This window comes from Cygnus atratus, chromosome 7, assembly GCF_013377495.2.
Source record: "Cygnus atratus isolate AKBS03 ecotype Queensland, Australia chromosome 7, CAtr_DNAZoo_HiC_assembly, whole genome shotgun sequence".
Lineage (NCBI taxonomy): Eukaryota > Metazoa > Chordata > Aves > Anseriformes > Anatidae > Cygnus > Cygnus atratus.
Genome location: NC_066368.1, coordinates 321,889 through 346,506, shown reverse-complemented (window position 1 = coordinate 346,506; position 24,618 = coordinate 321,889). Strand labels below are relative to the sequence as shown.

The 24,618-nt window shown below is 38.8% G+C and overlaps 1 protein-coding gene across 1 annotated transcript in view; it reads left to right on the top strand.

Annotated features, from left to right (window-relative positions):
* INPP5A (inositol polyphosphate-5-phosphatase A) overlaps positions 1-24,618 on the top strand; it is a 253,893-nt gene that overhangs the window by 124,992 nt on the left and 104,283 nt on the right. Inside the window, exons 5-7 of the mRNA XM_035547561.2 lie at positions 5,418-5,481; positions 11,474-11,577; positions 22,887-22,939. Coding sequence (XP_035403454.1) covers positions 5,418-5,481; positions 11,474-11,577; positions 22,887-22,939 — 221 coding nt within the window. The remainder of the gene's footprint in view (positions 1-5,417; positions 5,482-11,473; positions 11,578-22,886; positions 22,940-24,618) is intronic.

Sequence of the window (24,618 nt, the reverse complement as noted above, 5' to 3'; positions counted from 1 at the left end):
CTATCAAATGAAACTTTTGCTGCATAATTCTTCAAAATTAGTTTGAAAAAAAAAGGAGAGATTAAAATTTTAAAAAGTAAAGCAGCTAGCAAATCAGATTGCCCAGAAATAAATTTGTAGCTTGAACACAAGTAACAGTATTATTTTTAATAGAATTATGGCATCCAAATAAAACAGATTTTTTAGAGCACTTCATTTCTTCTTGTTTTAGTGATGCATGACATACAAAAGCTTCAGGATTCACAATTCCGTCACAAAAATCCAAATTTTCACCCATTTTTAAAATTATTTATGCCTGATTTAGATAGATCACTTATTTTCAAATTTTTGTTTCGTTAGCCTTACATTTCCATATCAACTAGAGTTGGACTCAATGTTCCTTGTGGGTCCCTTCCAACCTGGGATATTCTGTAATTGTGTATGAATGAACTATGACAAGGGAAATTCCAATTAGAATAAAGAAGGAAAAAAATTTACCTTAAAGGCGTTCACGCAGTGAAACAGACGCTTCAAAAGGGGCAAGGGGGTGCAGTCTCAGGCCTGGAGATTTTTGAAGCTCATCTGGGCAATGGCCCAAGCAGCCCCGTTGTCAGCCCCGCTTTGGACAGGGGTTGGCCTGGAGATGCCAGAGGTCCCTTCCAGCCTACGTGATTCTGCTATCCTAGATTATGAGAAAAAGAAAAGCTCCCTTGAAAACTTCATTTAAATGTTATTGGTAGGCTGAATTATCCACATATTACTGATGTAGTCCAGGATTTCCCATTCCAGGACTCCAGTGTCATTTGCTTTTACATTTGTCAGACTTCAGGCATGTGGGATGATATTTTCCAGTTACTTTGCTAGGCTTTTCTTTCTTTCTTTCTTTAAGGAGCAGAAACAGAGCTGTATCCTTATACTAAGTTCTTAAAGAGTGATATCACATAACAAAGTGGTATCCTTATACATGACAGATTTTGGCCTACGCATTGAAGAAAGATGTAGGCCAGCTGGGGAGAATTCAGAAAGAGCAAAAAGTGACTCAGAATCTAGAGAACATGACTTTAATTCATTCTATTAAGTTAATAGAAGCTTCTGGTAAAAACAATCATGTTTAACTGGATTTTATAGCTGAGAACACATAGAGCTGTTTATATTTTTCTTTTTTTTTTTTTTTTTTTGTAGTATACATATATCAGATTCAAATCATTTAAACTTAGTACAATACTTTGTTGTATGTTTTTGTTTAAGGTCAGCTCTCTAAGTAAATATGCAGGTAACAGCTCAGTTTCTAGAATCCTTCCACTCAGAAGTACTTTACATAATGGTTACCACTGATTTCACTAGAATAAAGTCTGTATGTGTATAAAACACCTCGATGTTAGCAATACTAGATGCTTATGCATAAGATAAAATGCCATGATACAGAACTGTGCAGTGAGGTGCCCGCTTATCTGAGCATTTACCACATTCACTGCCTTTACAAGTCAACGTGAAGCAAAGGTACCACAGCTGGGCCCCGTGTTCCAACCCCATCCCCAGCACTCCTTTCTGATCAAACACACTGTAACTTAATTTTTTTCTGAAAATAATAACAACTTTCTCCCATCCGTGTTTTTCCTCAATGATGATGCCTATGAGCAGTGCCCATGTGTGTTCTAAAAACAAGACACTTCTAATACAAGTTTTGCCACTTTTCTACAAGTGTAGAAGTTGTGACAGCATATATTTTTCTTTCTTTTTTTCAATTGTGGGCTTTCTAAGTAGTTATTTTCAAGTACAACAGCTGAATTTTAACTGTAACTTGCATTAAGACTTTTAAGCACTTAAGACTAATCACTAAGTCATTTTAAGACATTTATCTAGTTTTATCTAAGAGATAAAATGTACTTCTTCCCCCCTAATAATACTCTCTTTATATCATGTAAATATTTAAAAATAATCGCTTATATTTTTAATAACCAAAGGCCAGAGAATAATCGAAGTTTAGTTAGAGACAGCAGCACTTTGTTAATTGCTAATAATACTGTATTCAGTATTTATTATATTCAGTTAGTTATTAAGTAGCAGGTTGCAATACTTTTGTATCAGGATTTTTTTTTTTCTGGCGGTGTGTCCTTGTTGCAGGATAGTTAACCTTGAGTCCTCTGCAAGAGCGTCTCCTGCATTTTCTTATTTTCCTCCTCCATATTAATAAAAAAAAAAAAAAAAAGGCAAACCAAAAACCGAAAGCAAGCTGACTGGCTGACTGGGTCACAGGGAAGTGTACTCGTCAGTTAAATGTGTGACAGTGTTTTCTGTTGGATGGACTAATATGTCAAGGAGATGGGCTGGACCTCATGTTTGTGTTTTTGGCAAATCAGCAAATGTTTCATCTCCGGATGTGCAGAATCTCATAAATAATGCAGCAGTCACAGAACCAAAACAGTACTCTGCCAGGAGGGTCTCTAACGTTACAGGGGTAAAAAGACAGAAAGAAACGAAATCATCCTTTTTGTTTAACACGTTGTTTCTTGTATACTTCTCAGTAAGACTGTATGTAGACACAGGATACTTTCTTTTCTCCCCTTCAACTGCTTCTGCTGAGTGAATCATATGCATTTAAAGGCTCATCAAATTTTCGTTTAAAATTCATTCATTTTTTTATACTATGTTTTAAAGTCTTTTTACACTATCATTTCCTTTCTCACTTGATTTGCCTTTACTCTTCTAATACGTGCATTTCCACTCATTAACTGGGAGAAAACGCTATGTTATGTAACTGTGAAGAGGTGAAAACAAGCAGCGAGCTCTTGGTTAAGTACAGGTGAAATTTTGGAGCTTGCGCTGGCCTAGACAGAGCCAGGAGTGGGCTGTCTGAGCCCAAGAGGTTAGGGCTAGCGGCTTTCCAGCACGTGGAGCTTCACTGGAAAAGGAGCTGGGGTTGTGCAATGACCAAAGAGATATGAAGAAGGCAAACAGGATTGTCTGTGTTAAGGGAAACTTTCTAAGTGTCGGCTTGGTGAAAATTTACATCAGGCTGCATGGGGACAAACCTCTTCTGTAGAGGTTTTTAGGTGCAAGTTAGAAAAACGTTTATCAGGCATGTCCTAAATCAGTAACTGGCAGATCGGGAATATGTTCTGGTGGAGGAGCAGTACTTTCTGTGACAATAGGGTTGTCTTTCTGTGCTGCCTTTTGCATGTCTCGGAAACAGTCCAGCTAACGCAGGTCTAGGACTTGCTGGGTCCTGTCTCAGTGCCAGGTGCTGGTCTGGACGAGGGCTGGCCAGCTCGTCGTGCTGCAGCAGGACACGCAGCGTGTGGCCAAGGGCAGCAGCCCAGGGCCCATCACCAGGACCATTGCTGGCAGCCGCTGGTGTGGGACCATAGGCATTTCACCAGGCCTGAGAGCATCCTCTGGTCTCTTGCACTTCAGATCTTCATTTCTTTATTTTTCCTGCATAAGACGTTGTGATTGCAGTAAGCATTATTTTCATTCTGCTCTCGTTGTCTGAACTTGGAGCACACTGCCATGAGTGCCCGTTGCAGCAGAGTTCACTCAGCCCTTCTGTAAACTGGATTGCAGCCATCTGAGGCTGGGTACCCGGAGAATGAGAGGCATACAATTATTGGACATGGGAAGCTTGGAGTGGGTTTCCTTGTGTCTTAGGGGAGCTCTGTGGCAGGGAAAAGGGTCCTCAAATCAATGTCTATAAATACCTGAAGGGTGGGTGCAATGAAGTCAGAGCCAGGCTCTTTATAGTGGTGCCTGGTGCCAGGACAAGAGGCAATGGGCACTGACTGGAGCACAAGAGGTCCCACCCAAACCTCAGGAAGCACGTCTGAGCTGTGCGGTGATGGAGCACTGGCACAGGTTGCCCAGAGAGCTAGTGGAGCCTCCTCCTTGGAGATCTCCAAAAGCCGCCTGGACGTGGTGCAGGGCAACCTCCTCTGGGTGGCCCCGCTGGAGTAGGGGTTGGACCAGATGGACCCAGAGGTCCCTGCCAGCCTCAACCAGTCTGTGGCTTGGGGATTCTGTGAATCCATAGCAAGCCGGCTGCCTTTTTCACCAGCTAAACAACACAACCTGCATTGCAGTCAGTCTGAAGATATGAAATGCTATCTCTCTTGGCAATGTTGGGACCCAAGTGCTTTAGCCTGTAAAGTAAGGGGTATGCTTAAGTGGTGTCCTGAACAAAGATGCTTTCTTTAATGAGGGACATAATAATCCTTAAATAAAAGCTTAAGATCTCAGAAATCTGCAGAAGCCAGTAAAGTACTGAAGTATTTGTAAGGAAGAGGTACTAATATTGTGCTAAATATGGGTGGACTTCATTATGCTTTTAAAATCAATTTGCTGGGATGGGGGTTTATATGTTTTTCTGAACATAGTAGAGATTACCTGTATGTTTACATGCTTTATTCAGTCATAGACTGAATCATTAAAACTATTACAGAATTCCATAACTGGATTAAGTCACTGTTTTCAAAGAAAATAAGGAGAATAGGTGCTCAAGACTAGATCAGCAGAAGGAATTATGATTACACATGCAATATAAATCCAAACTATGAATGCATAATGCATAATATTTTATTTTAAATGGTAGCTCTTTATTCGGGGAGGGAGGAGGGGAACAGGACACTAAACTCTACTTCTGCTTATATGTAATGTGACACGTCAATCATGCTGGTGTCAAGAAACTTAACATGTATTCAAGCATCTAAGTCCCTGCTAGATATTTTTATATTCTTTCTCTTCAGGTCAGTACATTGTAGGAAAATACTTGACTCTGTAGTCTTCACACTGGCAATAGTAGTAGCACTTGCTCGGCAGGTGTGACTAGCAGAGGTGGACATACTGCTATTGTTCAGTCATTATAACTATTGTCAAAACACTTTTTCACAGGGAAAGTTATATAAACATGTACAACTATTCCCAACATTCTTGTCGGATTTTCAGTTTTACGCCCACTCTGCAGTTGGCAGCCATTGAGTCTGCACAGCTTAGTAGGAAGATGGAGATCCTGTGACTCGCTCTCGAAGGCTATTGACTCTCTCAAGCCTTCTCTTGTTTCTGCACTGCACAGTCTCCAAAAGTATTTGTTTTGCACTTGGTGTGTATCAGAAATCGTCAGAATTGTCACAATTCTTTTTGTTGTAAAAGAATTGTGGGGATGCGATCTGTGTTTAGAAAGGTGCTTGTCTGTGTTACTAATTACGTCCATTCATTTAGTATTTCTAAAAGTATGCCTGATAATTGTGTCCTTACCGTACTTAGTCAATTGTTAATGATCTTTATAATAGTATACAAAGCTTCAGAGAAACAGCTAAGGAAATTAATATTTTTACAGATTTTATGAAATGCAAAAATTATGTTTTTATTGGAGAGCATGATGCTTTAGTTTTAGTAAGCCAAAGTAGATATTTTTACAATTTCCTATTTTATTGCTTTTTTTACAGGCTCTAGGAAGTTTTTACTTTCTTCATGAATCTTTGAAAAACATCTACCAGTTTGATTTTAAAGGTAAGCAAAGGAATTAAATGCCATTCATTGTCAGTTGGCTTTATACATGAAGGCAATTTTCCTGTCATCTTTTCCTAACAGTGGTACCTAGCAGTTTTTCCATGATACGCAAACTTCTGTATAATGCATGCAAGTCCACTGATGGTAGGATTTCCTTTTTTTACCTTTTATAGACCTCTTAGAAGAAGTCAATGGGCTGGCCACAGGTTGAAAACTGGTGCATTAATCATTCACATGCAAAAGGGACCTTTGGATCCATAGAGATCCCTGATGATTTCAAAAGAACTCTAAATACCCTCAAGGTTCTTCTATGTAGATCAGATATAGGACCAAGACCTTAAATGTCCAGCAGTGATGGTCATTCTGCAAAGCAGCTGAGCAAGATTTATGGCTCAAATTACTTTGGAGCAGTACAGGTCAGTAGGAAAGTGTCACTGTTTCTAACCCGCATTGATCTGTCAGGTTAGAAATCTTGCTAAATCTCAGAAGTTTAAAAGTAATGCAGACTAGGTACATTAAATATTAGAAATATCATAGGCGATTATTGAATGCTTCCTGAAGATGTATATAGCAAAGATTATATAAAACATTGTTATAAAACATAGTTCAGAACTGTCTGTATATGTAATACAAAAATCTTGCGAGCTTCATTTAGCTTACTGAGCAAAATCACATTAACAGTACATCTAGCATCCCATTAATTTGAGACACTGTTAAAATGATGGTAACTATAGAGTGAACTAATTGTCTTAATTATATAGATTAATTATTTTTATTCTCAGTAGAGACAAATCATCTCTGCTCATTTATTCGAGGGTACAGGGTCTTCCTTTCTTGAAACAGTAGTTCTTGAATTTAGTTTCTTGAATAGTAGTATCTTGAAGAGTAGTTCATTGAATGGTAGTTCAACATATATAACAATTAAAGATTTAACCAGTGTTATTCTGTCTGTCATCACTGATTTCAATGCTGAAGGGAAGTTTTAGATCTAATATCATAGGCAGTTCAGAGCATATTTTATTTCTGAGAGAGCATATCGGAAAAGTCAATAGTGATGTAAGGACTTCTAATAAGAGGTCAGCCTGCATGTCTAGTCTTTCTCCCAAACTAGAACAGTTCAGCAGACACTAAAGTAATGACTTATAATAACTGTGAAATAATGAAATAATAACTGTGTGCAGGGTTTAAATATTGGAGGAAATCAATTTTGCTCATGAAGCTGGGTGTCTAAGATGTTGCCCCAGTCCCCAAATTGAACAACCTACTGGTCCACTGTGCGCGTGAAAGGGAAAGAGCCAGTAAAAAAGGCAAAGAAGCATGCATTTGTGTTAAAGATGGAAGCATTCATGACTGTTTATTCATTTTGCCTTATGAATGGCTTTGTGTTATAATTTGTGAACTGTATCTGCAATTCCTGATTAGGTGCCACCATAATTTCACAGCACCACTGCTGGAGGACTTAGCAGTTTCTCTCTGAATTCCACCTAAAGCTTCCTCCCCTCTTATCATAGATGAGACGTGTCCAGCTCTAGCAACATTTGACAGAGTGAAATGATGGTTGTGTTAGGAGAAGAGGAGCTTTCTGGGTCTATTCATCATTGATTGACAGCTTATTTTGCTACTGTAGAGCTTTTAAAAGAAAATGTAAAAATTAAAAAAAATGAGAAAACAGAAGACAAAAGTCTAGGAAAAAATAATGAATGTAAAAGAAGTAAACAGGTACTTGTTCCAGAAAATAAACATTTTAAATGTTCAGTGCCTCATTTTGCTGAGCAAAACCTGTCATAATACTTTTTAGCAAAGTCAGCTGAGGTGTGAACCATGGACATAAAGATGTGTTTGGCCAAGTCATAACTTGGAAAAAAACCTCTTAAGAAAAATCAAAGGAAATCAGGTGCAACACTGGAAAAGTGTTATAAGTCACCTGCTGTTCTCCTAATGTAGAGTAGAATCAGTCTCCCAATATAGCGTTTGTAAAATATAACCCTGAAGGCTCCCATCTTTCAGGCAAAATGTAAAACTTGCCTCTTCTCTCATGACTATTGACATTTTCACAGTGCATTAAGCTCTTAAATCAGAGGTAAAATCCAAATGGATACAAATGTTCTCTGCACAAAACTCACTATGAAATTCTGGTTCTACTCAAAAGCATGAAAAAAAAATCCATGTTTAAATACAATTTAATATTCCTGTAACATCACTATATCGTTTCAAAATTCACTGCCTAGTTAGATGTGGCTTAATACAGCCTTTAGAAGAATAGATTGTTTCTGGTTTTGAGTTCTCAAGAAGAGATATTTGAGTTTAAAAGTAAGAACAACTTTTTCCTACAGCCTCATGCATTAATTCTACAGCATAGAAGGTGTTGGACTATTTTTACAGTTGTCAGAGGCCCAAAAGTTTGCTCACAATTTAAACTATTGAAAATCTGTGTGCTCTGAAGAGCCATCATGCAGCAGAGGGGTTTGCTGACTGGGGTGTTAGGCTGATTTCAGTCCATCTCTCATCCATTCAACAGTGCCACAGCTTGGATTAGCGGAACAAATCTTGTTTTCTCTGGTGTGAAATCAGAAACAGTGTAAAAGTATTTTTACTTGGAGATTCATTAGAAGGCACGCTTCTTTTCTGTTGCACTGGCTTATCAGCAGTCGTGTAAATGAATCACTAGTTCATATTTAGCATTGATGTTAATGTAAGTTGATGGTAAAATGCCTCCTTTTTTGCCAAGTGCTACCTTTTATTTAGGTTCTCACAGAAAAAGCCTTCAGTCCTTACAGATCTGCCAAATGTGTTCTGTATCCTGAATGACATCGGGATCTTTTTGCTGACACTGTTAAACTTGTGAAAGAGGCACATCCATCCATGATCTACTTAGAATGATGCTGCATTAGTTTATCAGGACATTTGTTTAGTCTTCCTATGGGAGCCAGATCTCAAAGTGATTGGCACATAAAGAATGATTTTTTTTTTCCCTGAAGAAGTATTGCTACATTACAGTAAATGCTTCCTCTGATGATATAAAATACTTTATCTAGACAACTTAAAGTGACAAGTTTTTGTGTTGCTTGGTATTTTCACCAGATATCCAGTAGAACTAGACCATTCAGCGCTCTTGACAGTAGCGTTTTTGGAGTTTTTCTCTTATGCATACCTAGTCAAAACTCAATCCAGTTGGATAGTTCCAGCTTAATGTTAACTGTCAGATAGCTACCCAACTTCCCGTGTCAGAGGAGTTTGATAAATTTGGTCAAGTTCTCACCTCTAGAGATGCCAGGACATTGCCCTGATCAGGAGAAAGGCTGAGTACAAAGTGGGTCAAGAAGCAGAACTGCTTGCTCATGACCCATGTAGATCCATACATTGTTCTTTAAGGTTGAAAAGTCTGTGTTATTTCTATCTGTGATGCAACCATTCATTAAAAAGTTTAAAAGAGCTTTGCTTTACCACTAAATCTCTTTTACAAACACAGTACCCTTTCCAGCTTTAAATTCACATGTCAACCTTGTGCTGATAGCAGGAAATTGATAATCTGAACGGGTTGGGTGGCTACATTGTCACAGCGCATACAGGATTTGGATGGAGCGAGTCTCATTCATCTTCTACATATTCCCACATTAAGATTTTTATTTTCTTGGTTTACAAAAGGCCTATTTGTCCTGAGGTCTGATTTTTATTTTTTTTAATCGTTTTCACTCTCTGAACCGATTAATGGGCATCAAACTAAAACTAAAACTTGTTGATTACGTTATGGGCCTTCTTGATTGATGAAGGATGGCATGTAGCAGTAGGGAGGTTGGCAGAGTTGGAAACTGTTTCCACCTATGCACATAGGGACTGCTATACTATATGACACCAGTAACTGTTTTTAAATGTGGCAGAGATTCAGAGGAAGATGACGGAAATCCTCTGATGGGCAGCTATAGAACAGTTACATCTCAGGAGTCAGTCTAGGTTAGACCTTAAAGTTTAACAACAGTCCTCTCGAAGGCTCTGCTCATGCATGTATGATTTCAGTTGTAATTCTGGGTATTTAAACAGTTATGAATATCCAGTATTTTTCAGGATCTTGCTCAATTCTGACAGTCTGGGACAATAAGATGCCCATCAAAATAATGCATTAAGTAGAGAATAAACTTCACGTTTATATTGGGTTTCATATAGCTATTTCTGAATTTAATTGACTGTTCCCATTCCTGTCTTAGGACATAACAGAAGAAATTTCTGATTTTCCTGTTGTAGGCCACTCAGTATTTGGTTTTGGTGCAGTGTATTGCCTGCTACTCTCACTTCCTTGAGGAAAAACATGCACTTTCTCCATTATAAGTATTTTTCACCATTTCTTGTTTTATCTCAGAGTATGGTAGTGCTTCAGTGACTTCAGTGGATGACTTCACCATGTCACCTTTCTTTGCAGGAGAAATTGTTAACCAAAACCAGATTTAATTTTCACAGAAGAAGCTGCTTAGCTGTTTTTCAATTTCTCCTTTTCTAGGAGATGTTTGAGAAACTAGTGAGGAAGCAGTTGCACACTCAGGATGGTCAGATTTAGATTTTAATGAGGAATTGTACTAATGCTATAAGAAAGACATGGACATACTGGAGCAGGTCCAGCAAAGTGCCACTAAGATATTGGAGCATCTTCCATGTGAGATGAGGATGAGAGATCTGGGACTGTTTTAGTCTCGTGACATGAAGGCTGGAGGGGGATCTCGTCAGTAAGTGTAAATACCTGCAGGGAGAGTGCAAAGAAGAGGCAGCCAGGCACTTCTCAGTGCTGCCCAGTGACAGGACAAGAGGTGACAGGCCCAAATTTAAATACACCACTTAAATGTAAGAGAAAATATTTTTGATAGGAGGTCAGACACTTGAGCAGGCACCCCAGGGAGGCTGTCAGGTCTCTCTCTGTTCCTGAAGGGGCTCAATCCCCAGCCCCCTTCTGTAGGCACCTGCTGGGAGCAGGTTGGGACGGGGATCTCCAAAGCTCCTGCCAGCCCCACCAACCTGTCTTCAGTGTCTACTGGTGACTTCTTCCCAGCTTGCTACAAAACTGAGGTGTCCATTCTTAAAAGCTATTCGCTAAAAGATTTGTTGACCTGTGAACCCTGAAAAATAGCTTTTTTTTTCTCTTTGAGAGTTTGAGAAGGTGGTATTTGGCAATTGCACGTCCTTCAGTAAATCCTGATATTTGTACTCATTCCTATGAAGCTTTCTGCAATAGCTGGATTATTACTCCTGTGCTAGTCAACTCCTCCAGACAGAGACACAGCTTACTGTCTAGTATCCTTTATTTTATTTCTTTAACTGACACAGCTAGACAAGCAGAAGATTTAAATGTGGACAGACTCTAAGTAGATGATGATTGTCAATATTGTTGATTTAAAGCAACAGGCCAAAAGCTGAGATAATCTTAATGACTGTATACTAGTTTGCTGTGTAAAAGTTGTGATTACAGATGTGTTACAAATGAGATGATAAATGTGTTAACAAGCGTAAGTTGATGTTCAGGTAGGTAGACTAAAATCTGAAAAAAATAGTTGCTAGATAAACCATGCAGATAATCATCACTCATAAGTAACACTTTTCACCTTAATGTGTTTTTTATTAATTTTCCTGTTAATTATCCAGTATGAATTGCTGGATATTGGCTGAGGATGCAAATAGGTGTTTCTTTGAAGAGCCACGTCAGGAAATATGAGTGCTTGAGTATACAGAGACCAAATTCATAATTAGAGCTCCAACACTTCACATTGCTCTGAATAGTAAAAATAATAATACCCCTAATTGTATAGCTTGAGAATGTCAGATGTAAGCGAGTATGTTTATACGTTTTAGTGGTCTCTGTTTTTTTTTTTCCCAAGAACAACTCAGTGTTTGCCTATTTTTGCTAAGACCTTACCTGTTACACAGATGCAACAGCTTTTCCAATGAGTGCTGTAAGTTGCTTGTAACACTGAATATATGTATGTTAAGTTTGTTTTATATCTATTCCTAGCTAAGAAGTATAAAAAGGTTACTGGGAAAGAAATCTACTCAGACACTTTAGAAAGCACGCCCATGCTGGAAAAAGAGAAGTTTCCACAGGATTATTTCCCTGAGGTATGTACATTCCCAAATATCAGGTTTCATTCTGATTTGCTCTGATTACTTTAGTAACTGTTCTAAGAATGTAAATAAGGTCAGTATTGAGTCTTGATTTTTTTTTCTTTTCTTTTTGGTTTGTCGGTTTCTTATAACCAGTTTCTTATATATATGTCAGTTTCTTATATATATATTTTAAACCATTGCATGAATTTACTAAGTTCAAATGGAGTTCTTTGTGTAATAGAAAATGCCTGTGAAGGATGGAGACAGTGATGAAAAGTCTTGTTTATACATTTAAAACCAAAGAAATAGCACACAGTGCCAATTGCAAGTCTGTTTTAGGGGGGGTCTTAACTCCCTGAGAGGGTGAGACACAACTCTGAATGGATTCCGTTTGTATTCAGCTGTTGCAGCTCTGTAATCATGGTTGCAGTGATGCTGTTTTTTCTTCGGCACTGCTAGGTACTGCTGCAGATATAGGGGGAATTCTTACTGGCACAAGAAAGCACACAATTTTCAAACATATAGACATTTTTCTTCACACTGACATTGTACTCCCTTCTGTTTCTGCTCTCCTAAGAACTGGAGAGTGCTGTGTGTCTGGATGAAGGTCTTTTCAAACCCAGAAACACAGGATAAGCTGATGCTTTCCTTCCATTGCAGCTGCAAGTGCAATTGCACGTGTGATTTCAGCCTTTGCGTACAGTTCTTGTATTTGTTGTTGACCTTAATTTGTTCATTTTTTTAATTTTAAGAACATCTAGATCATGGCTAAGTGTTTAACAGTTATTGTTTACTACAAACCAGGTGAATACATTTGTTGAATTCATGTACCATTTGTGGATCAAATTGGCACACTTTAATATTAGAAAGAACTAAATAAACTTTAGAAATTACTTAGAATTTGTAAATATCCACACTTACAGATACTGTAGTAGTACATGTGTGCTTGGAACTGGATTGCATAAATAGTTTCAAGCTGATGGGATGTTGGTTATTCTTTTTTCTTTTTCTTGGATGCTAACTTTATTTTTGTAATGTTTTTTCTCTCTCTGCTGGAAGGGAAAACTGCCTTTGATGTAATTTTACAAGTTTTTACTTCTTCTAATAAACATCTTAAATATTTTTCTGGAGTTAAGTGTTACATCATGTTGAAGGAACTTCAAGTGGTTACTCGGATATGTATTTTTCTCCTCTATCAGCAATAAACTGTAGCAGTGTGGGTCATTGACAGCGTAAGTAGGACACGAACAGTGCTGTTGAATGATTTTATTGTAATACTGAGAGCACTGAACAGCAGCATGAGTGCTGTTAACACACGTAGCAGCAATAGGCCAAATTAGGGATTGTTCATTGATACCTAGGAAGAATTATTTCCATCATTACTTCAGTACTGTTGTTTAATAATGAGACTGGCAAATTTGTAACTTCATAGAATCATACAATGTCTCGGGTTGGAAGGGACCTTAAAGATCACCCAGGAAAGATCACTGTCTATGTCATTGATAAAGCTATTAAACAGAACCAGTCCCAGGACAGACCCCTGAGGTGACCCTGAGGTGACCCACTGGTCACCGGCCTCTACTTGGACACAGAGCCATCGACCACCACTCTCTGGGTGCGACCTTCAAGCCAACTCCTTATCCACTGAGTGATCCACCCATCAAATCCATCTCTCTCCAATTTGGAGACCAGGATGTCATGTGGGATGACAACTTGCTCGGCATTTTTTATTACTGCCTTTTACATGAACTAATCTTTGTAGTCCCTTGGAGAAACGGTCCAGTCCAGTGGCTTTCTCACACTACCCAGAGGACCAGGGACTGTGTCTGTTTCTTGTGGCAACTCAGGGATCAGTTGTTCCCACGTTTGTTTTTGGAGCAATGGCTTCTGTATTCGATCAGTTGTGCAGCACTGCTTTAGGTACAGCCAAATACCTTTTGAAGATCCGACGCCTTCATACTATGCTGTTCCTAAATGTTACGTTACATTAAATAACTTTTCCAAGGAGGCTTTCATCTAGCACCATTTTCTGGTATTGTCAGGAGTGCTGTTTACCCGGCGGAGGAATGGCTAGGTGCACTGGGTCTGGCTGGCATGGTGTTAGCTTTCCCCAGAGCACCGGTACAGAGCTGTGCTCTGCACGTGCAGCCGGGACAGTGCTGAGGTACAGCAGTGTGGCTGTAGCTGAGCAGCGGTGGCGCGGTGTCAGGACACCTCTGCAGCCCCCACTCCAGAGGCTGGTAGCTGGGGGTGGGCAAGAGGCAGGCAGGGGACGGCCAGGCCAGCGGACCTGTGCTGCCCACAGGGATGTCCCGTACCGTATCACCTCATGGCCAACAGTTAAAGCGGGGGCGAGAGGGGGGGAGGAGGAGAAGCGGGGGCCCTTGTGATGAAAGCATCTGTCTGCGCGAGCAGCCGCAGAGCATATTGAGGCCCTGCCTCCCAAAACACGGCCAAACATTGCTGGCTGATGGGAAGTAGAGAATAATTGTTTCCTCCTCTTACTTCCACATAACCTTTGCTTTTTGTTTCCTTTCATTAAACTGCTTCTATCTCAAACTCACATTTTTTTCCTTTTTCCACCATCTCATTTCTTCCTCTCCCTTCTCCTCCCTGTCCTGCTGAGGACGGGCAGTGTGGTACTCAGCTGCCTCCCGGTGTTAAACCGTGGTCACTCGTAATTAAGACATGAACAAATCGTTGAAAGGTCTGTTCCCGCACACAGCACAATACCTGGTAATAGTGTTGCTTGCAGGACTTACAGAACAGCCTGGGGGATTAATTTGTTTTATTTCAAAGCTTCACACAGTCGGAGAGGAAGCTGCTAAGGGCTCTCAGGAACTACACTGATGAAGATAGTAGCAGCACTGATATTTACAATTCTGTGACTTTTTGTGGTCATTCAGTGTGTAACCAGGCATACATCAAGCCAGCATATTTTTTGTTTGACTAGAAAAATTAGGAAACAATTGTGATCATTTTTATACATACTACACTGTTTTTCATTTTGGACTAAAGACCAAGGAGTCTCTCAAGCATACATAAGTACAGCAACAACAATAAAAAAATAACAGTGACATAGTTTTGGTTCTCTTATACACATTTGATAATATTTTTAAAGCTAAAATTAATTCCTGTTATTACCTATTTTCTTCCTAGCCAAGTGCTGCTAATTATGGTACTAATTTAAAGACCACAAAATAATTCGTATTTTGAAAATATGAATCCACACAGCAGAATGCATGAACAGAATATCACACCAGATACTACATTTACATGCTCTTGCATGTTTTAGCCAGACTTCTCATATCACCTTTACAATATTTTTGTGTGAAAAATGGTTTAAGGCTGATTTCTTTTCTTTTTATTACTGCTGTTTAAGAATGATCTAAAAGTAATTACAATGATTGAGGCATAATGCAATTCAAAATAATTACAGCCCACTGCATATAAAACTAACAAAACTTTCTGTCTTGATTTATGGGTCCTCTTGGCTAGGCATAAGACTCAAATGATGCCTCTGGGAGCAACACTCCAGATAATGTTAGGCCATTTTAAAAAAAGCAGATTTGTGTAGTCTATCAGGCCTGAGTAATTTTTTTTTCCCATAGTGAGAAATTGGTTGTTATCATAGATCACAGATACTGCTCAAAGCTCTTATGAAAGATGAATTAATTTCACTAATGCTTTAATGCAAACCTTTCATGGAGAAGGCTGTATGGTGATAACCTTACTGCGGTCTCTCCTTTCTCAATGATGATTTATGTTGTCTTTTAGTAGATGAAACTGCCTGTATTCACAATCCATCTGCTGGCTAAAGGAATCCTATTAACAGAGGATCTGAGAAGAGACTTAATATTGTAAGGTGAAAGATGTAGTATCCCCTTTCTGGGATGTGAATCTGGACATTTTTTTCTTATTTTAAAATGTAGATACCTCTCTGAGAGCACAGATGATCTATATCATCTCTACCTGGTTTTAAGTTGTTTTACAGATGGTGGATCAGCTAGTTAATATCTGTTACAGTCAAAATAAAGATCATTTCTTTAAAATCTGGAATATGAAACAGTTTTTTCTTTCTGCCTTTCTAGGCTATAGTTCTTTACATTCTGTTTCCAAAATTTTCTTCTTTCCAAGCACTGTATTTGAGAATATTAAAGCACATCAGTGACCCAAAATATGTGAGGCACGTTGCTCACCTGCAGTATGTATCTAAGGTGAAAGACAACGTTTTTATGTTTCCATCCACCATTGCTGTTTTTGTAATTATTTTAAATCATGTTCCAGTAGTAATATGATTTTCTTGTATAAATATATCCGAAAGAAAATCTTATGTGATCAGTCGCTGAGTTAGGCTTATCCTAACATTAACAGCAAAGACACTGTGAGATCCGAGTTCCAATTTTGGCATTTGGGACAAGTCACGTCACCTTGCCATGCCTGGCAATCCCATGTATGGCTGTCACGTTATCACCATGCTACTATTATTTTAATAATAAAGATTTTGTTATGGTAGTTATCTACCTTTAGTAAATACTACATTCTCAGAATACTTCAGGTGAAATGAGCTGCAGTTACTATTGTATTTTGGTTTGGGAGCCTAAAATTTAGGTCCTTTGTTTATACTCCCGTCAACCCTAAATTCTGCTGTTCGAGAGAAAGGAATTCCTGTAGATTTAAATGTTATTTGGAGAGTTTAGTAAAGTACAGGAGAAAAAAGAAGATGTCTTGGAAAACAAAATAAATTGTATCTCTGTGAATATGAAGTGTGAGAACAGGCTGGTGGTTTGTGTTACTCTTTCTCATCATTGTTTTATATGTATACCCATACCCGTCACTTCCACAGGCCTTCTGCCAACTTGACATTATAACTTAAAACTTTCTTACAAGTAAATACTTAACTCTGTCTTAACATCAAAAGCTGCATATTATTGTATTTCTGTTTTCTAAAATAACTTTTAATGAACAAATTATATATTGCTACTGGTTGGTTTCTCCACTGGTGATGTGTATACGAAAAAGCCAACAGCAATAATGATTGAAACGTTACATGGTTTTGTATGTGAAAATCAGTGGAGCAAGTGTATGTTTTATCATGTATTTCTTATATTTGTTTACATCATACAGAGACTTAAATTTGGTCTTCTGGTAGATGTATTATTAAGTAAAACTCTATGCTGTATTCTGGTAAATAAATGGTAATCAAAGCAGTATGTCAAAAAGCAAATTATCACTTAAATTACTGATATTTCACTACATAGTAGACTTTGTTACTCGATAGATTAACTTCACATTCTTGAGGTCTCCTTATACATTTTTTGATAAGTGAACTTTATATTTATATAATGGCTCTTAAAAATCTTTTACCAGTAAAAATATGACTGAATAGTGCTGTTCCAATGTTTTAGTGTTCAAAGGCTGAGTTAGGGTTGAGTTTCCCATGTACTATGTAGCATTCTGAAATACAGGTCAATCAGAAAGAAACTTTGGAGAGTTCGTATATGAACTAATAAAAACACAATAACACAAATTCTTTAATTTTGTGAACTGATCTAAGGAAAGAAGGAAAGTCATTTGGGGGCTCGAGCTGCATTCCACATGGTTTTTATGGAAAATTGCCCCAAAATATGCCTTTTTTGCTGGTCAGTAAAACATTAAGCATATTATGAGTACATGAGATGCAAGTTTCTGCACGAGTTCTCATTGCAACGACACAGGCCTGTTAATACTGAACACTGCTTGGTGTGTCAGTTGTTCTTCCTGTTCAGTGCTTGGCTGCCTCACATAGGAGATTTCCCATCTTCATCTGTGAGCTGTGGTGTCCCTTTAAGAAGCTGCAATTACACTGCAGTCATTGCCACTTTAATATGTCTTTCCTTCATGCCCCTGTTTTGTATGGTTGAATAAACCCTTGCTGGGTCACTATTTAATTTGATATGGTCCCTCTCAGTAAAATGATGGAGAAAAGATGAATTAAAGCTCTGTGCTAGTCATTATCAATCATGGTTTGTGTGCATTACTTATTGCTCACAGTGCTTTTTGACATTAGCCCTCTATAACCTCTCTCTTCATGTTAATGTTGTCTGGAGGTCCTTTTACCCGATGTAGCAGAGGTTATTTATGTAGGTGGTGTTTCTAGGGGGTTTTAAAAGGTCAGCACGATCTCCTGAGAGACTCTATTCACAAAGAAAAGGCTGATGGAATGTAACTACAAGTTTTCAAATTGTGATTTTTCTTAAGGACTTCTAATAGGGATTTGCTGGAATTTCAGTTACACTTATTAAAGAAGAAATGTGGCAAAGTAACATCTAAGATATACTACTGCCCTTAAAACAAATATTCGCAATGCATGCATGAGGAAACGCCAAACTACAGTAAGAGATTCCTGTGTTTTACCATGTCGTGAAACAAATTGTGTTTTAAATACCTTTTAATTGGCTTGTATCAATGAAGGCTTGCATGAAACGTAAGGCATCAGAGCTAAGGGCTGGGCATGCTTTATGCTGGTATTGCTTGTATTGGTATGGTAGTCGGTGACGGAGTCGGAGTGAAGGCCTGCGGGATGGCCTGTAGAAGAAGTGTGTGATGATTGACAGCAGGACTCTCAGTCTCATACGCTATGGTTACACAAAACCTTAAGCTAATTGTACATACATGAGTCTATGGCAGCAGGCAGGACACATCCCAGGGAGAAAGGGATCCAGCTGATGTCGTTGTGAGGCCTTTCTCTGCCATTGGAAAAGGGAGAGCTTCTTGAGGGCTGGGAAAACATGAATGTCACAGCTGTTTCCAAAAAGGGCAAAAAAGAGAGTCCCAGGCAGCGGGCTTGTCCTCAGTTGTGGGAAGGTGATGGAGCAAACCTTTCTAGGTGACCAGTTGCGTGGACAAAAGGGAATGCCCCGAATGTTGTTTGCACTGACACTAGCAAGGCTTCTGATACAGTTTCCTATAGTACCCTTGAAGGCAAACTGGTGAGATGTGTCTAGAGTAGATGGACTACAAGATGGCTGGGAAGTTGGCCATCAACCAGCCTCAGAGTGGTGATCTGTGGTGCAGCTGGTGGCTGGTTGCTGGTGGTGTTCCTCAGGCTGATTCTGGGGTCATTACTACTCAACATCTGTGTTAACAGTTTGGACAGTAGGATGAAACACATGCTCAACTGCAGATGATGTCAAGATGGGGTAGCAATGAAGGCGGTAGAGGGCAGGGCTGCTGTTCAGAGGGACCTCAACAGGCTGAAGAAGTCATTTGATGGGAAAGTTTGGCAAAGGTTAATGACAAGTATCCCCTAAAGGGACGGAATAACTTGTAAAGCAGTACAGGCTGGAGGTGACTGTCCAGAAAACAGAAAAGGACCAGGATCTTGTTGGACAGCAAGTACATGACCCAGCACTGTGCTTTGGCAGCATGAAATGACAACAATATCCTAGTTATGTTAGGTCCCAGGAAAGGACTCCTCCCCTCTATTTGGCATCACGTCTCCAGCGTTTTGTTTTTGGGAACCCCTGGACCAGACAGATGGGGGCAAACTGGAGCAAGCACAGCAGAGGCACCAAGCTGGTTGGGGCTGAATTGGGAGATGCGGGAGGAGGATGAGAGAGCTGGTCTGTGCTGCCAGGAGAGGGTGGTAAGGTGTACCATGGGGCTGGCTGCTGCGGCCAGCTGCTGGCTTTTGAGGGGTGCAGTCAGGCTCTTCTGGGTGGTGTACAGCAGCAGCACAAGGGGCAGTGGTCAGCAGTTGCAGCAGGGGAAAATCTGACTAAACGGGGCAGGGGGGAGACGCGACACCGTAAGGATAAACAGATAAACACTAGAAGAGAGGCAGGCCCAGGTGGGTTGTGGAATCAGTGTCCTTGGGGATGCTCAAAACCCAACTGGGTATGGCTCTAAGCAACCTAATACCTGTTTCTCTTTTACATCTTTTGAAGTACCTATTGTGTTGCCAAAGAGGAAAATAGCAAATGAAGAATGACAGCTCAATTTAAAGCATTGTCTTGGACCACATCATAGGCTTGGACTATTTGATTTTAAGTTCAATGTATTATTTTTCAGTAATTAGGAGTTTGATACAGTTATTTTTAGGAATGGGATGACAGAAGCCCCTTTTTCAGTGAGATTATATTTAACGCAATGTTGAATGCTTTTAGCATTTAACTTCTTTCAGTGTTTTCCTTTTGAAAAAAAAAAAGTTGACATTTTGCCAAATCTCAACTTGTAACAGTATTGCCATGGTCATCACAGCAACCCTGAATGGAAGGGACCTTATTGGATTATGGGATTTGTAGTTGAGCTGTGAAGGCTGGGCTGTCAGGAAGAATTGGTGTATTATCCCTCCAGCCTACCACTCAAATTGACCAGTGACTGCAAGAACCACAGAAAACATTTAAAATAAAGTAGATAATTATTCATAGCCACCACAGAGTTCTTTTTCAGTAGAGCTGCAGTTTAAGAAAAATTAAAAATTGGGATCTCTTAAGGGACAATAATAAAGATTTAGGTTAATTATTTCATCTCTTAATGTATCCATTGACTAGATTTTAGAATAGTGAACTGTTGGGGTTTCCTCCCTAAATACAATCTTTTTAGACCTAAGCAAGTTTACTTGCTCTAGAAAGCACACATTCCTAAAACAAACGAACAAACAAAAAACACCTGGATGCATCAGCAAACAGTTGATGTCAGTTACTAAATATCTCTAAAAATCCCAGAGAATATCCAGAGTCCAGAAACCACTGGTAATGGCCTGTTTTAATAATGAGGCCACCTCATTGTTAATGTGGAGTTGTGCCTTTGGACTTCTTTATAGCGCTGCATCCTTTGTGGACACAGTAAAGGTCAGATTGGTGGTCTTCCTCTCCTTGAAAACTGTCTAATTTGGTGAAAATTATATATGCAGATAACTGATTTAATCTAAGTAATGCTAAAGATATGTATCCCTAGTCATATAATTTCTTTTTCTATTTCTGACCAGCATATAAAATATACGTGGTTTTCTCTTTTTTTACTACAATGCTTCAATTGTACCTTCATCTTCTGTAACACTAATAAATGAATATGCTTGGAAAAGGAAGGCATAAGAAAAGAAGAAGTCTCTAAAGAAAGTGGAAGAAAACATGTCTTGACATTCTGGAGTTCTTTCCAGGGAGGTTATGGACAGGGAGATGAACAATTTTATTAAATAATTCAAAAATATGAGATTTTTGCAGTCTGGGATTATCACACCTGGTCTTATCAAAAACACCTGTTTCAACCTGTGTGTAGTTGCAGAACTGATGCAGTCAGCTGCCAGCAGTCACCAGGTGGTGATCTGCATGGTGGCACAAGGGATGAACTTCACATCTGCTCAGAGGTGAAGACCATTTACTCTGTACAATCTCTGTTTATAAAATTTTTCTCTTTTTGTCTGTAGGAAATTTTTACATTTGGCAGAATATTTGTTAATTTATTCTTTTCCGTCTTATATATGTCCTGTGATCACACTGAAAGTTAACTAAGTACAGACATAAGTCAAGAACAGAAAGTTATTCATTTTGTCTCTATGGTATCAAATACAAATTTTGATCCGCTGGATAAAGGACTTCGTTGTTAGTCACTGGTCTTGGACTCAGCAGTGTCAAGAGGACCATTTTCTTGTGCTGTCCACTGCTATAGCAATGCAAAGCTGATAAAATTCATTCAGGAAGAGCCTTGGACCCTCCTTCAGTGGGGTCAGCACAGCCAGGTCCTCAGGTAAACAGCCAAGCTGCAGTTTTTCCTGCAGCTCTCACAGTAAAATTTGGCTGTAGAAGTCTGTGTGGGAAGGTCGTACAAGCCTGCAGAAAGGTGGTTCTGAAGTTACCATCTGAAGTAACAAATACTGATATCAGGTTTCCCAAAATTATAGTACATAACTTTGGATAAAGGTATGCTCTTGAATTTTGTAGACATTTTTTTACTTCTTATTTTTGTAGCATGCAGGTAACGCTTTTTTTTTTTTTTTTTACAAAATTATAAGCTCTAAAGTTGAGTGTGGCCAATGAAATAAGGTGTCATTTACAGATAATTTTGCAAATTTTTCTGGGTTTGAATTGAAGAGAAGAACTGCATATAAATAAATTGTTTTCACATTAAAGCTTTCAAGAATAAGCTATTTACTCAGTAAAATAAACATTCTTATATCTTTGTAAGCATATTGTGAATCTAGGGAGAATCCTCATGGGAAAGGGCCCTGGCAAAGGAGTTTTATGTCTGGTTGGTCTTGATTGCAGTTGCAGAAATGAAGGAGGTTTTTTGTTGTTACTTTGTTTGTGCCTAACAAGGGGAGGAAGAGGTGGGAGATACGTAACTGTTATCTGAAAGGTGATTAGAGAACAGTCCATTTAGATTTTGCAAGGTAGTTCACCGTCTTGGGAGGATTTTGGACCTTGAAATTTCATAAGGACTATCTATTCACAGTGAGGCAGATAAGTACATCTGGTGAGTCTCGTCTGAAGACTATAGGCAGTACGTTAGGAGAGGCTTAGGGAGTGATACCCCTAACTGTGGGAAACACATTGCTGTGGCTGGTGCTTTATTAGTAATAAGTGGCTGCGGTCTTTTGCTACAGAATCATTGGCATCATTATTTAGGCCTGTCTGGTGCAGCAATCATTACCAGTGAACGTTCACCTAGCCCCACATTCATTGTTTACGGTGAATAAAAAGGATGCAGAATCATGTCTTTTTGTGGGACGTTGTAATTCATGGCAGCGGTTTAGGAGTGGTGCTGAAAAAATCCTTTTGCTGTACCAGAAGTATGGTATGTTAGCAAGAGCTGATTTGTGGCTTTCTCACAAACGTTACAGTTTTGATAAATGTGATGTTTTACCATTATTTAAATTCCCTTTAACTTTTATAGAAATATCAGGTGGGTTGGCTCAATAGGAGAAATGGCTTTCTAGCACATCTCATTCATTTTAATTTGATGTAAATCTCTGATGACATTTTACAGGTCAGGTAAAATTACAAGGAGACAAGACATTTATGCATAGGCAGTAAGAATTTGCTGTTTTAGGATGAACATAAATATAAAAAGCTTTCCTAATTGGTTATCTAAACAACTACCAGGTCTTACGTTAATTTTACACATAAGTTTATAACTGTATTTCAGGACCAAAAATGTAAATAATTCCAGGATTTATGAGAGACGATATATGTTTTCAAGCCTCTTCAGTCAGTGTGTAGTGCTTTTTAGTTACGTTGTATGGATGAACTTTGTTTTACTTGCTTCTCTGTTTAAGTACGTTTTACTTTCACAGTAATCCTTTGCTTAAGATGACTGATTCTTATTTGCTTATTTTTCAGTGCAAGTGGTCCAGAAAAGGTTTCATTCGAACAAGGTGGTGTATTACTGATTGGTACGTTGCATCTTTAAATTATTTCTGATGATGTGTATTACGTGTATTTTTATTAGCAACTATTACGGAGAAGGTATTCATATACATAAAGAATTGATTAGTTCCAAAGCAGTTACTTGAGTTTATTGAGCACATAATGCTCAATAAGTTGTAATGATACACAAGATGTGATTTGAATATTCATACGTATGTGCAATTAACACGGGAAAATTCAGGTCATAAGCAATCTCTTGATCAAGCATAATCAAAAAAGTCTGGTGTCTGTGACTAAGGAGACAGGTATGGAGTCACAGTGTGCCACCTAAAGGCATTCCCCAACCCCTCCCCATCACACCTGATACAGCCAGGGGTCTACAGCACATTGCATAAGTCAGACACTGGTCCTGGGTGGATGCAGCCCTCACTCCTGGGATTTGTGAGGAAAAATGTTGTTCTTTGTGAACTCTTTAAGCTGGCCATTTAAGGCCCCATCAAGTTTCCACTGAAGTAAGTGGAGGGACCCTATCATTAAGGAATGCAGCGCTGTTACACCAGTTCTTACTATATTATTTTTACTGGAACAGAACTTTTTCTCTCTCATATTCAGGTCAGGATTCCCATTTTAAATCTAAGGCGTGGTCAAGTTCTCTATGAGCTTGCTTATTTTCATCCCGGAGTAAAGTAAAGCACCTGGCAGCCCACCACTCACTAACCAGGTTTGGTGAAGGGGCAGCAGAGAGCTGGTAGCACACTTTTCATCTTTGTGCTCATGCGCTGCTTAGGAAGTGACTCATCAAACAAGCAGAATGTAACCTGTCTGTCATGAATACAGAGTCACATGTAAGAAATGCTGTGAAAATCTGTGGGAGAAACAAATGGTTTTTGTTCTTAGAATTATCCATCAGCCTAAACAAACCATAAAGAGGTGAGGGTTGAGGGCAGCAGACAACTGTATGAATATAAATGTTGAACATCATTATGTTGTTGTACGTTAGAAGACTTTGGAAGAAACAGTACCAAGCAGTATTGACAAGAGGTGTTTTTCATGACTGAAGATATTTACTGTGTTTGAAAATACAGATTGTATTTTGTATTCTGTATTTAATAACAATAATAATAGTAGTAATAGTATATGTCAGAGGGAGAAGTGTGTTGTACAAAATATTACATATGAGAGAGCTTGAATATTTTCCTTGTCTTAATACAAGGAGAGTTCAATAAACCCACAGATAGTTCAGATTTCTCTAGCCCCACATGGAAATCTGACCATACCTTTTTACCATTTAGTCACAGTTTTGGTCTTTATTGCTTATTTTTGTTATAGTCACCATAAAACGTGTGACTGTACAACAGTTTTACATTCTTCCTGTAGTCATTTCATGTCTTAAAATCACAAATTTGATCTTAAAGTCTGATAAATGTTCATACAGCTTGACATCTGAGTGATTACTAGTGTTCTTGCTTGTTTGCATAAGCATGTTCATTACACTAAGCAAACAAATTGTGAAAAATGAAAGAGCAGCAAATTTTCTCCCTTTACAGACTTTGTTTTCACCCAGAAACCAGGCAGGCAGCTATTGAATAATTTAGGTTCTTGTTAATTTTTCTGGATCCATATGACATAGCATGTGACTCCACCAGTAAAGATCTGCAGAAGTAGGTAGCATCACAGAGTCATAAAACCATAAAATCATAGAATG